At 40.3% G+C, this 14,089-nt stretch overlaps 1 protein-coding gene across 1 annotated transcript in view; it reads left to right on the plus strand.

The window, feature by feature from the left end:
- LOC148539621 (A disintegrin and metalloproteinase with thrombospondin motifs 2-like) overlaps positions 1 to 14,089 on the plus strand; it is a 975,120-nt gene that overhangs the window by 322,861 nt on the left and 638,170 nt on the right. Inside the window, exon 5 of the mRNA XM_088451253.1 lies at positions 10,474 to 10,557. Coding sequence (XP_088307379.1) covers positions 10,474 to 10,557 — 84 coding nt within the window. The remainder of the gene's footprint in view (positions 1 to 10,473; positions 10,558 to 14,089) is intronic.

Here is a 14,089-nt window from a genome sequence, read left to right on the forward strand (position 1 = left end):
GGAGTTGATTCTAGGTGTGACATTTGCATTTGGAATCAGTTGCTGTCGACTCTCAATATGAGATCCAAAGAGCTGTCACTATCAGTGAAGCAAGCCATCATTAGGCTGAAAAATCAAAACAAACCCATCAGAGAGGTAGCAAAAACATTAGGTGTGGCCAAATCAACTGTTTGGAACATTCTTAAAATAAAGAATGCACCGGAGAGCTCAGCAACACCAAAAGACCCGGAAGACCACGGAAAACAACTGTGGTGGATGACAGAAGAATTATTTCCCTGGTGAAGAAAAACCCCTTCACAACAGTTGGCCAAATCAAGAACACTCTCCGGGAGGTAGGTGTATATGTGTCAAAGTCAACAATCAAGAGAAGACTTCACAAGAGTGAATATAGAGGGTTCACCACAAGATGTAAACCATTAGTGAGCCACAAAAACAGGAAGACCAGATTAGAGTTTGCCAAACAACATCTAAAAAAGCCATTACAGTTCTGGAACAACATCCTATGGACATATGAGACAAAGATCAACTTGTACCAGAGTGATGGGAAGAGAAGAGTATGGAGAAGGAAAGGAACTGCTCATGATTCAAAACATACCACCTCATCAGTGAAGCATGGTGGTGGTAGTGTCATGGCGTGGGCATGTATGGTTGCCAATGGAACTGGTTCCTTTGTATTTATTGATGATGTGACTGCTGACAATAGCAGCAGAATGAATTCTGAAGTGTTTCGGGCAATATTACATGCTCATATTCAGTCAAATGCTTCAGAACTCATTGAACGGTGCTTCACAGTACAGATGGACAATGACCCGAAGCATACTGCAAAAGCAACCAAAGAGTTTTTTAAGGCTAAAAAGTAAAATTTTATGCTATGGCCAAGTCAATCCCCTGACCTGAATCCGATTGAGCATACATTTCACTTGATGAAGACAAAAATGAAAGGGAAAATGCCAAAAGAACAAGCAGGAACTGAAGACATTTGCAGTAGAGGCCTGGCAGAGCATCAAAAGGGATGAAACCCAGCGTCTCGTGATGTCTATGCATTCCAGACTTCAGGCTGTAATTGCCTGCAAAGGATTTGCAACAAAGTATTAAAAAGTGAAAGTTAGATTTAGGATTGTTTAGTTTGTCCCATTACTTTTGGCCCCTTAAAAAGTGGGAGGCACACATAGAAACCGTGGTAATTCCTACACCGTTCACCTGATTTGGATGTAATTACCCTCAAATTAAATCTGAAAGTCTGCAGTTAAAGCACATCTTGTTTGCTTCATTTCAAAGCCATTGTGGTGGTGAATAGAGGCCAAAATATGAAAATTCTGTCAATGTCCCAATATTTATGCACCTGACTGTATATATATATATATAATATATATATATATATATAATATATATATATATATATATATATATATAAAATACACAGCGGGTGAAATAATTATTGAACACATCAACAGCATTTTTCTCAATAAATATATTTGTAATGGGGCTCTTGTAATGAAATTTTCACCTAATGTCACACATGCAAAGAAATCAAACCATAGATGTCCATAAATTAAGTTATGTGAAATGACACAGGGAAAAAGTATTGCACACGCTTACCGAAACGTATTTAATACTTTGTACAAAAGCCTTTGTTGGTAATGACAGCTTCAAGATGCCTCCTGTATGGAGAAACTAGTCGCATGCATTGCTCAGGCGTGATTTTGGCCCATTCTTCCACACAAACAGTCTTCAAATATTAAAGGTTCCGTGGGCCTCTTCTATGAACTCTGATCTTTAGTTCTTTCCATAGATTTTCAATTGGATTCAAGTCAGGTGATTGACTGGGCCATTCTAGCAGCTTTATTTTCTCTCTCTGAAACCAATTGAGAGTATCCTTGGCTGTGTGTTTGGATCATTGTCTTGCTGAAATGTCCACCCTCATTTCATCTTCAGCATCCTGCTATATGGCAGCAGATTTTTATCAAGAATGTCTCTGTACATCTTTTCATTCATCCTTACTCCTATCATATGAAGTATGCCAGTACCATATGCTGAAATACAGCCCCACACCATGATATTCCCACCTCCAAACTTCACAGTTGTTATGGTGTTTTTGGGGTAATGAGCAGTGCCATTTCTCCTCCAAACATGGTCTGTATTATGGTATCCAAAGAGTTATATTTTGGTCTCATCTGACCAGACTATAGACCTTATTCAGAGGTGGCCGTACGGTCTACGACCGCACGGCCGCCTCGATGTTTTGCCAGTGCGCATGCGCACGAGAGAGCCGGCTCCCTCGTGCGCATGCGTGAGACCCGCTACGACCGACAGCGCCGGTCGTAGCGGGTCTCTTTCCAAAGGGGGCGAGCTGTCGATGTTGATTGACAGCTCGCCCCGTTTGGAAGGCGGGCCGGGGGGGTGGCAGCCCAAACAGAGGCATTCCCATGGGAACGCCTGCCGTTTGGGAGAGGCCCCACTGACATCACTAGTGATGTCAGTGGAGAGCTTCCGGTTTTGACAGAGCCAGAAGCTCTCCGGGGCTTACGACAAGTGAGACCCTACCCTAGGGTCTCGTCGTAAGCCCCGATGGTCGCGATGGTCTCTGACCATCGCGACCTTCACCCGAGCGGTTCGTTAGAGCTGTGGGTGTTAACCCACAGCCTAACGACCGCAACAGAGGCGGGCGGTCAGGATGCAAGTTTCTGAGCGACTGCTTGCATCCTCCGACCGCCTCTGAATGAGGCCCTATATTCTACCAGTATTTCACAGGCTTGTCCAAATGTTGTGCAGCAAACTTTAAACAAGCTTCAACATGCTTTTTCTTCAGCAATGGAGTCTTGCGTGGTGAGCGTGCATACAGGCCATGCCGGTTGAGTGCATTACTTATTGTTTTCTTTGAAACAATTGTACCTGCTAATTTCAGATCTTTCTGAAGCTCTCCACAAGCGGTCCTTGGCTCTTGGACAACTCTTCTGATAACCCCATTATTTATGTATTATGGTCAGTGATTTAACAATGGTGAGTGCAGAGTTTTCTGTTTTTATTTATTTGAGCAATGTGGTCACAGGCCACTTTGCACCCCAGTCCTGGCAATGGCGAGTGCAGGTTTGCACCCCAAACCTGGGAGTGGCGAGTGAAGTGGATTTCTGACTTTGTATATACAGTGTGTATGTATATATGTATATATATATATATATATATGTATATATACAGTCAGGTCCATAAATATTGGGACATTGACAGAATTGTCATATTTTGGCCTCTATTCACCACCACAATGCCTTTGAAATGAAACGAACAAGATGTGATTTAACTGCAGACTTTCAGATTTAATTTGAGGGTAATTACATCCAAATCAGGTGAACGGTGTAGGAATTACAACGGTTTCTATATGTGCCTCCCACTTTTTAAGGGGCCAAAAGTAATGGGACAAACTAAACAATCCTAAATCTAACTTTCACTTTTTAATACTTTGTTGCAAATCCTTTGCAGGCAATTACAGCCTGAAGTCTGAAACACATAGACATCACCAGACGCTGGGTTTCATCCCTTTTGATGCTCTGCCAGGCCTCTACTGCAAATGTCTTCAGTTCCTGCTTGTTCTTTTGGCATTTTCCCTTCAGTTTTGTCTTCATCAAGTGAAATGCATGCTCAATCGGATTCAGGTCAGGGGATTGACTTGGCCATTGCATAACATTCCACTTTTTAGCCTTAAAAAACTCTTTGATTGCTTTTGCAGTATGCTTCGGGTCATTGTCCATCTGCACTGTGAAGCGCTGTCCAATGAGTTCTGAAGCATTTGACTGAATATGAGCATATAATATTGCCCGAAACACTTCAGAATTCATTCTGCTGCTTTTGTCAGCAGTCACATCATCAATAAATACAAGGGAACCAGTTCCATTGGCAGCCATACATGCCCACGCCATGACACTACCACCACCATGCTTCACTGATGAGGTGGTATGTTTTGAATCATGAGCAGTTCCTTTCCTTCTCTTCTCTTCCCATCACTCTGGTACAAGTTGATCTTTGTCTCATCTGTCCATAGGATGTTGTTCCAGAACTGTAATGGCTTTTTTAGATGTTGCTTGGCAAACTCTAATCTGGTCTTCCTGTTTTTGTGGCTCACCAATGGTTTGCATCTTGTGGTGAACCCTCTATATTCACTCCTGTGAAGTCTTCTCTTGATTGTTGACTTTGACACATATACATCTACCTCCTGGAGAGTGTTCTTGATTTGGCCAACTGTTGTGAAGGGGTTTTTCTTCACCAGGGAAATAATTCTTTTGTCATCCACCACAGTTGTTTTCCGTGGTCTTCCGGGTCTTTTGGTGTTGCTGAGCTCTCCGGTGCGTTCTTTCTTTTTAAGAATGTTCCAAACAGTTGATTTGGCCACACCTAATGTTTTTGCTATCTCTCTGATGGGTTTGTTTTGATTTTTCAGCCTAATTATGACTTGCTTCACTGATAGTGACAGCTCTTTGGATCTCATATTGAGAGTTGACAGCAACTGATTCCAAATGCAAATGTCACACCTAGAATCAACTCCAGACCTTTTACCTGCTTAATTGATAATGAAATAACGAGGGAATAGCCCACACCTGTCCATGAAATAGCTTTTGAGTTGATAGTCCCATTACTTTTGGCCCCTTAAAAAGTGGGAGGCACATATTGAAACTGTTGTAATTCCTACACCGTTCACCCGATTTGGATGTAATTACCCTCAAATTAAATTTGAAAGTCTGCAGTTAAAGCACATCTTGTTTGTTTCATTTCAAAGCCATTGTGGTGGTGAATAGAGGCCAAAATCTGAAAATTCTGTCAATGTCCCAATATTTATGGACCTGACTGTATATATATTGGAGATGAGCGTTCAGGATTCTGTGGAATCCGGACCGCTCCGAATATGGGGGATCCGAGCCCACTTGGATCCCCGGCGAGTCCAAATGTCATGTGAATGACGTCGGAGTCTCGCAAGACTTGTTTTTCTATACAAGGCGCCGAGTCCTGTTTGCGGCACCTTGTATAGAAAAACACAGAAGGAGGCACATGCACGCTGCGCACCTTTCTAAGGGGACACACTACGCTATACTATGCTGATGGCTATGTATAGGGGCACTGACAGCATTCTGCTCTATACTCTGCTGATGGTGGCTATGTATAGGGGCACTGACAGCATGCTGTGCTATACTCTGCTGATGGTGGCTATGTATAGGGGCACTGACAGCACACTGCGCTATACTATGCTGATGGTGGCTATGTGTAGGGGCACTGTGACAGCACGCTGCACTATACTCTGATGATGGTGGCTATGTGTAGGGGAACTGTGACAGCACGCTGCACTATACTCTGCTGATGGTGGCTATCTATAAGGGCACTATGATAGCACGCTGCGCTATACTCTGATGATGGTGGCTATGTATAGGGGCACTATGATAGCACGCTGCGCTATACTATGCTGATGGTGGCTATGTGTAGGGGCACTGTGACAGCACGCTGCACTATACTCTGATGATGGTGGCTATGTGTAGGGGAACTGTGACAGCACGCTGCACTATACTCTGCTGATGGTGGCTATCTATAAGGGCACTATGATAGCACGCTGCGCTATACTCTGATGATGGTGGCTATGTGCAGGGGCACTGTGACAGCACACTGCACTATACTCTGCTGATGGTGGCAATCTATAAGGGCACTATGACAGCACGCTGCGCTATACTCTGATGATGGTGGCTATGTATAGGGGCACTGAGCACGCTGATGTATGCTGCACTATACTCTGCTGATTAAGTGGCTACGTCATCACGATAACGATGTCACGTCCGTATTCTTGTACACTCCTTCTAGACGCGTTTTGTCATCTAAGGACGAAACTCACCTTGGGGAGCTTACAAAGATACAAACATGATGACGTTATAGTGAAAATGAGTCATGGGAGCCCTTTTCACTTTCAGAGCAGCTTATACAAAGCTTGTTACATGCCAGCTTTTATTGGTTAATATATATATATATATATATATATATATATATATATATATATATACATATATATAGGACCAGTACTGTTATTTCTAGGGATACAGCTTGTAATATGATACACAAGACTGAATTTTCACTTTTGCCTAGAATTACCCTTTATTTGTTTTGGCAAGACATACTCCTTATCTCTTGCTGTGTGTCTGAGTGTGTGTTTGTTTTGTTTTTTGCATTCTTTCCGTCCATGTAATTCGGAGACATTCCATATATCCATCTATCTATCTGAACTTGCAGTGTAATCATAGCTCCTATACATTCCATGTGAGGTATTCTTAGGCTGTTTTGGATATTGCTATATAATTCACTACCTTTTGCACAGAAAAAAACGTGCAATTTTTGATCAGAGAGCCTCAAATTGCAGTGTAGTAAAAAAAAAAGAGCTATACAGCTCCAGTTGTGGGAGAAGTACAGGAAGAGGAATTCTGCAGCCCTCTTTCTCTTAGCTGAGCATTTGGGTGGAGCTGCTGAGCTGTACAATGGATGAGTGGGTTAAGGAGGAATGTATTTATAAACCTCTTGAGAACTTTGCCCTTTTTGACAGAACTGAGTTGTGAAAAATGTATTCTGAAGAAGCATTTATAAAAAAATGTGCTGGGTTATCAGAGAAAAACCTCAGAGTTTTAATTTTAATGTTTAATTCTCATGATTTAGCAAGGCTATAAATATTTCCCACTGCAAGAGGCTAAATTGATGTTGTCTGTATGAGAGCACAGTCAAAACTATAATATAAGATTGATGGGAAGCTATATACTAACAGCTGGGAAATACATTTTAATCTTTGTCAGACTCCTCAAGATGAAGGGTTAATCGCACCCCAGCCTGCTTGATACTTATTTCGCACACAGTTAGGACTGGATACAGCTCACTTTTACCCAAGGGTTCCCGTTATTGATTTTGGGAAACACACTAAGTCCTAGAGATAGGAGAGACCATGTGTAACTTTTTATGTTCTTGGGGTAGACTACATCCAGATGTGACTATTATGCTTCATAAGAGAATGCTGTATTTATGATTTGTGAGGAACACATAGAATAAACTACACTTTGACTTGTCTTGTGTCTAGAGTTGCCACCTCATATCTTAAATAAAGGACACACATAAATTGCACAGATTTTGTGGCTGGCCAGCTGACTTCAAGTCGCAATTTCACCTGGTTTGAATCAGCCACAGAACCTATGAATTTAAAGGAGGGCCTTATTAAGGGAATGGTATAGCAACCCTATTTATTTCGCCCCCCTCTCCCCCCCATTTCAAATGTCCCCCCCCCCGTTTCATATGTTAATTGTACAGCCACAAAATATGTAATCATTACAACAATAGCCTGATATTGCATGTCTTGTGATTAGTTGTGGACACACCGATACTGTATCCCACTGTCTGCTCCTGAGCCAAGCAGACATGATCAGTTTGGATTTGCCCCTGGCTGAGAGGCACATGATGCCTCCTGTGGAACATGTTCTATTTGCTTTATAAGTAGGTGTGACCACGCCTCCTAACATTAGGCCACACACCCCAAAAGTACAAGGGCTCGGCACCGCTCTCTACGGCCCTGACAATAAGACCACCAAAACAGTCAAAATTTGTTAAAGCAACACATGTTGTAAGAACACACAGAAATGCTCTGTCAAAAAGACACATACAGTACAAAATGATAACTGGATTTCACCTTGCTTATTAATAAATAAAAAAATAATTATTACTACAAGTAGTAGGGTTTATTAATATATTAATAAAGAACTGACTCATAGTATAAATTAATCAAATACAATTAATTACAAAATAATCAACACATACACATCTGTTAATACAAATAAAATCAATATGATCTCTAATAGAACCATATAATGGATCAAATTGGTGCAATGTTTCAAAATGAGAAACAATAAATGTCCTTTGGTAGTGGAGTGTTGTCAATGTAACAAAAGTAACTCCTTTTGTTATAATGAGCTAAGTATTAGGAACCAGACTTAAAACAACACCTTTGATACTATGCAAGATTTACTTTTGCTGCAATAACTGACAGAACTACAGTACCAATCACATTTGCAATCATGCCCTTAAGAGTCAATATTCCAATAATATATGGTGGCCACCATGATTGAATAAATACATGAATGAAGTTCTCACAGCTTTAATGCATGCCACTCCTCTAACCAAGTTTCTCACTCTCACATCAGTTATGAGTATTGCACCTTGTCACGGCTTAGAAAGCTTCTTGATTGTGTGGTCTATGTAGTAAAAAATTTTTTAATAGTTTGAAATACTGTATACTGTATGATATTGTGGCATATTTCAAACTATTACCACGCTAAAATCTGATTCCTGGACAGACCTTGCGCTAAAGGTCTATCTCAGATGACGTTCCTGGAGATCAGCAGGTTGATCTCCAGCTCACATGCGCTAGTTCACATGCACTCTTATCCTATACTGTACTGACCGGCCGACTCCCGCTTCAGAGAGAATGAGGCTGCTGCCACTGAGCAGCAGCAGTCTCCTCTCTCTGCATGATATGTCACTGCGCTTTCTTTGTAGTCGGTGACTTAAGTAACAGCATTGGCTTTGACAGAGTGAAGATGAAAGAATGTTGAGCAATGTTTCTTTTGGCTTGGCTCTTTATCACTTATTTATAAAACACCTTATGGGGAATAATCGCTGAATATACAATGATCCTTATTACCAGCGCCATATATCTTTGAATATGTTATGGTATTTTACACTACTTACTCCTCTGGCGAGGTCTAGCGACGTTCCCCTACCTGGTGGCATCCTCCATGCTGTTGATAGTGCTTACGGTTGCCAGTGATGAGCGCATCCATATTACACAGTCGCCCTGCGGGAACTTGGCAATGCCTGTAAGGCTTTGTTAAAGCTGTAAACGCTGTTGCTGGGTCCACATTACCAGCAATGGGGAAAGTTTAGCTATCACCTTCCATAGATGGCATAAGCGGTACAGTAACAAACAGTGGTGAGCTATAGGGAAGGCCATCAGCAGGTTATACGTTGATGGTCACCATCGATGGTACAATTGGTGGTTGTCAATTAAACCATTGACAGGGAACCATTGATGGTTTTCGCCCACCAATGTCATCCCTGCTCTCTTACTCACCGGGCAGAGCACCAATCAGAGCTGGGAGTGGGGCTTTGTGCAACAGAACCATTGGACCTCTGTCATTGATGGCAAAACATTGGCCATTAGTGGGTAACTATTAATGGTCGATATCCATTCCTAGTAAGCTAAGCTTACTGCTGTTTGTTAAATACTGAAATCAGAATATAACCCCTTTATCAAGTGCTAAAGGGGTTATTTCTCATTGTTACATGGGGCCCAATTACTGGCTGTTAATGTTAACTACACACACTGCTGTTCTGCAGGGAGAACAGCTGTCTGCTGCATTTGGTTCACACTGCTGTAACTCATCCTCCCCTCAGTTTACCTGTTTGCCAGCAGTATTAGGCAGGTGAAAAGCATGTGGGGGGGATCGACCTCTACTGATATCCGACCTGGACTGCGCTGCTCTGGGATGTCTCTTCTATTTTTCACACTCCAACTCCCTATACCCAGTATGTGTTTTGTGATAATGGGATCTATTTATACAAACATTTGGGCATGTCGTGACCATTTTCTGGAAGTGTATCTGCCTACACCTTCGATCCCGTACGCAGAAAATATGGTGCCAGCGTCTCGGTTCCCGCAGCCATTTTGCATGAACATAGGGTTACTCAGATGGTTGAGATATGCCCTTGACTTTGCGGCCACAAACCTCAAACCCCATCATGTAAGTTGCACTGATGCATACTTGCCTACTTTTGAAAAAGTATTTCAGGGAGATTGTGAAAGCATCACCTATGAGCGCGGCGGTAAAGTGGGCGTGTACTGCTACATCTGAGAGATGTCATAAAATTGATTTACATCCATATATAAATGAGCCCCAGAGCAATTAGTAAGATCTACTTGTTGATGAAAGCACACTGATACTTCTCAGAAAATGCATGTAACAATAGGGATCATTGTGCCTTATAACCAATGCAGGGAAATTAAACTAATGATCCCATTTGAATGTATATATCTCTGTTTTTTCTTTTATATAACACTGTCATAATGGGGGTAAGGTGCAATGAGGGATGATTGGTAGACTCTTCAGGGAGACAGGGAGATTGCTACTATTTCAGGGAGTCTCCCTGACAATGAGGGAGAGTTGGCAAGTATACACTGATGTTGGTTAGTAATCGCAACCAATACCATCAGGTGAATGACAGTGAGTGCGCCAGCTGATACCAGATAGGGGTCCATTTTCCAGCTGTTACTCCTCCTGCACCCCCATTGCTTACACCACTGTAGTAAAGTTTGTGATGCAAGTGTTTCAGGTTTCTGGGAGTCTTATGGAAAATACAAAAAAATACAAATCCTCTATATCAGAAATTAAAATAGTTTCAATAATGTTTGTTTTTCAGGTCAATGAAATCTATCATGACGAGTCATTGGGGGCCCATATTAATGTTGTACTTGTGAGGATAATAATGCTGAGCCACAGCAAAGTAAGTATTCTGGTGTAAGAGGCTGTTCACATTCATAAACAATGCAATGTAAAATTATTTTCTGGCCCATGGTGGTGATGGAAACTGTTTGTTAGAGGGAAGGAGCAATTTCGAACCAATGGTAAATGCTTACTGAAACTAACATATAAAGAAAGCGTAAATACCATTTATGCCGTTTTATTTTCTATATTTGAACTAAATAAAAATGTTTTACTATTACAAATATATATAACTAAGACCAGGTTTTAAAATCATAATTACCATATGACCAAAGCGTTATGGTTTAGTTTATGTCTGAATTATCCACTAAAATTGTAATGTTGTTATCTATTTGCCTGTTTCAGGAAGGCTTTCATGTAGTAACTGTGACAACCACTATTAGACCACTTTGTTTCTATTGGTCATGCAACACGACATCCAATTAGTGTTCAGAGTTGTGTTCTAGATGAACAGTCAAAACATTAGATAATGCTAATGATATACGGAGCTATAGACTTAAATATGTCTCCTATAAAAGATCTTGCATTTTTTTAAAATTATGCAATCTCTGTAAGGTATCTAAAGGTAAGCATTTAATCAAGCCAGATAAAAATATTTATAATTTATATTTTTATAGTCAAACTGTGATATAATAAGTGCAATGTAAACACTTAAACTAATATTTTAATATTCTTAATGTTTTTTTTCTTCTTTTATAATTATGTGGTATGATCTTCAGCCCAATGCGTGTTTATTATTCTATTTGTCCTCAAAATAATTATTTTATACGTTTGTTATATTTGTTACATTATTCATTGTGTCATAGCGGGTGTAATATTTATTATTACTATTATTATAAAATAATTACTACCAATAATTATATATTTCCAAATAATACAAGGGCAGGGAAGGATACAGGTACATATATAAAGGGACAAAGGGTAACTACTAAAGGGAACATTCTAAAGTTGCTACACCACTACTCCAGCTGAATCTGCATGGCAGGCAAAATATTTATGTAGGAAGCTCGCTTAGAAGGGAATTATTTTAATGGTACCAAAGATCTTGTTTTATGAAAGAAAGGAACCTTGTCATGTAGTAACATGGAGAAGTAGTTAATTCAGGACTCATACCATATATGAGTCCTGAATTATCAGGAGTATGCTTTTTCAGGAGTATGCTTTTTCCATTTCCTTGCTTTCATTAGTTTTGCTATGGTTGATAAATGTGCTCACCTCACTTTCTTTTACCAAAACACCAAAGAAATACAGACTATCTCAGCATTGCCTTGTCGCTACACATTACCACATGGATTACTCAGTGAGTAATGGAGTCGTCCTAACGCATACAGGGATAGTGTGACAAATTGGGTAAAAGATAGCTGGTACAGGTTGAGTCTCCCATATCCAAAATGCTTAGGACCAGAAGTATTTTGGATATCGGATTTTTCCGTATTTTAAAATATTTGCATACCATAATGAGATATGTTAGGAATGGGACCCAAGTCTGGAATGCATTATGTTTCATATACACCTTATACACATAGCCTGAAGGTAATGTTAAATAATATTTTAAATAATTTTGTGCATCAAACACGTTTGTGTGCATTGCACCATCAGAAAGCAAAGGTGCCACTATCTCAGTCACGCTCAGAAAATTCCGTATTTCGGTATATTCCATATCTCGTAAAATTTGGATATGTGAGACTAGACCTGTAATGTGATAGGAAGCTGGTAGTCTGTTTCGGTGGATATTGTTTGTAATTATATTGTGATGTCTTGATTGTTTTTTGTGATACATAATGGAGTTTAATAGCTTATAGGGAAAATTTAAAAGGTAAAGCCAGGTTAGTTTTGCCTTTTAAAGTATTGCCGCTTTAAAAATTGGGCATACTCACAGGAATCACTCCGATGCCTGCATCACACAGGCTCGTTTCCCCCAATGTGTTTTGAATTGTGTTATCAGAGGGGGATGTAGTTATGTGACCGGCGGATGCAAGGACGCATGCCTGAACGAGGTAAGTACGCGCCACGTCCTGTTAGCCACGGGGGGGGAGGGTTAGATTTGGGGTAGTTAGCGGGGTTTTGGGGGGGAGGTTAGTATTAGATACGCCTAGGGGGGAGGGTTAGGCACCCCCAGGAGGGTTAGGTTTAGGGAGGAGCTGTAAGGAAGGGATAGGGTTAGGCACCCCCGAGGGTAGGTTAGGGTTAGGCACTAGGGGGGGAGGTTAGAATTAGGCACCACTAAGGGAGGGTTAGGGGGGGGGGGGCAGGGGATGTTAGGGTACTTATCTGCCTCTGTCGGGATCTTCATCCTGTCGGGCAGCTGCTGTCGGGATTTGAACCGGCTAAACAGCCGCCGGCATTTCAATCCCATTCCATCAGAGGTGATGCACAAAGAGTTAGCATATACCTGTGATTTTATATTTAATTTGTTAAAGAATTGTATATTATTATACTGTTACATGTGATAGACATAGGAACTGGTGTTTGGCAGTTCTACAGTATGGGGAATTTTTACTAAACTGAGAATTTTTAGAAGTGGATATGTTGCCCATAGCCCCAATCAGATTCTACTCAACATTTAACCAGCACCTTCTAGAAGATAATGGCTAGAATCTACTTGGTTGCTAGGAGCAACATCTCCACTCCTAAAAACTCTCACTTTAGTAAATCTGTGTTTATGATTGAAGCACAATTGTATTTATATCATTATATTTCTGTGATTAAAATCTTATTTTATTTTGATTATTTTGTGATCCTGTATAAATAAATACATTTAATGTATACAATTAGCAGTATAAAGACAGATATATTGTTACGATATGAACGATAACTATGTCGTTTAACGATATATCGTTTATATAGTTCATTTTTATGCAGTGAACGACCAACGATGCGCGTTCCCGCATGAACGATAACGATATCTTTGATCGTACGTGCATGCAGGCCAATCTGGACGATATCATCAACTTTGCATGTTCAGAGATGTGGCAGGATGACTCACTGAAAGATATCTTTGAAAGAGATCTTTCAAAGATATCTTTCATGTCGTTGGTGGTACAGATCGTCCCGTGTGTATGCACCTTTACATGATATTTGGAGTAACGTGTATTTATGTTTAAGGACTGATTTATACACAGGATCATCTGTGATATTAAATACTGGTCACTATGGTGGTTATATGTATATTGTGAAATTATTTATATCTATGGAATAATTCAATACCCTGAATATACCCTGAATTGCTTTTTGAAATTTCTGTGCCCATGTTAACTGGTATATTGATTGATTGTGTATGCTAGGATCCAGAGATGTAGACATTTTGGTGCCCTGTAAAAAACTATGTGCTGTTGTATACCCTTCTAGTGTTCTAGTGTATAGAACCAGTGCAATTTCTCACTCGAGCAAACTTAATTGTATAAATAAAATCAGTCTCTATTTATTCCGATTAACATAAAACACACCTATATAGATATATAAAAAATAATGTCATATACAGTATAACACTTAAATATAAAATTGTGACCAAATTACAAGACTTATAAGAATCA

This window comes from Taudactylus pleione, unplaced genomic scaffold, assembly GCF_031769625.1.
Source record: "Taudactylus pleione unplaced genomic scaffold, aTauple2 ptg000025l, whole genome shotgun sequence".
Taxonomy (NCBI): domain Eukaryota; kingdom Metazoa; phylum Chordata; class Amphibia; order Anura; family Myobatrachidae; genus Taudactylus; species Taudactylus pleione.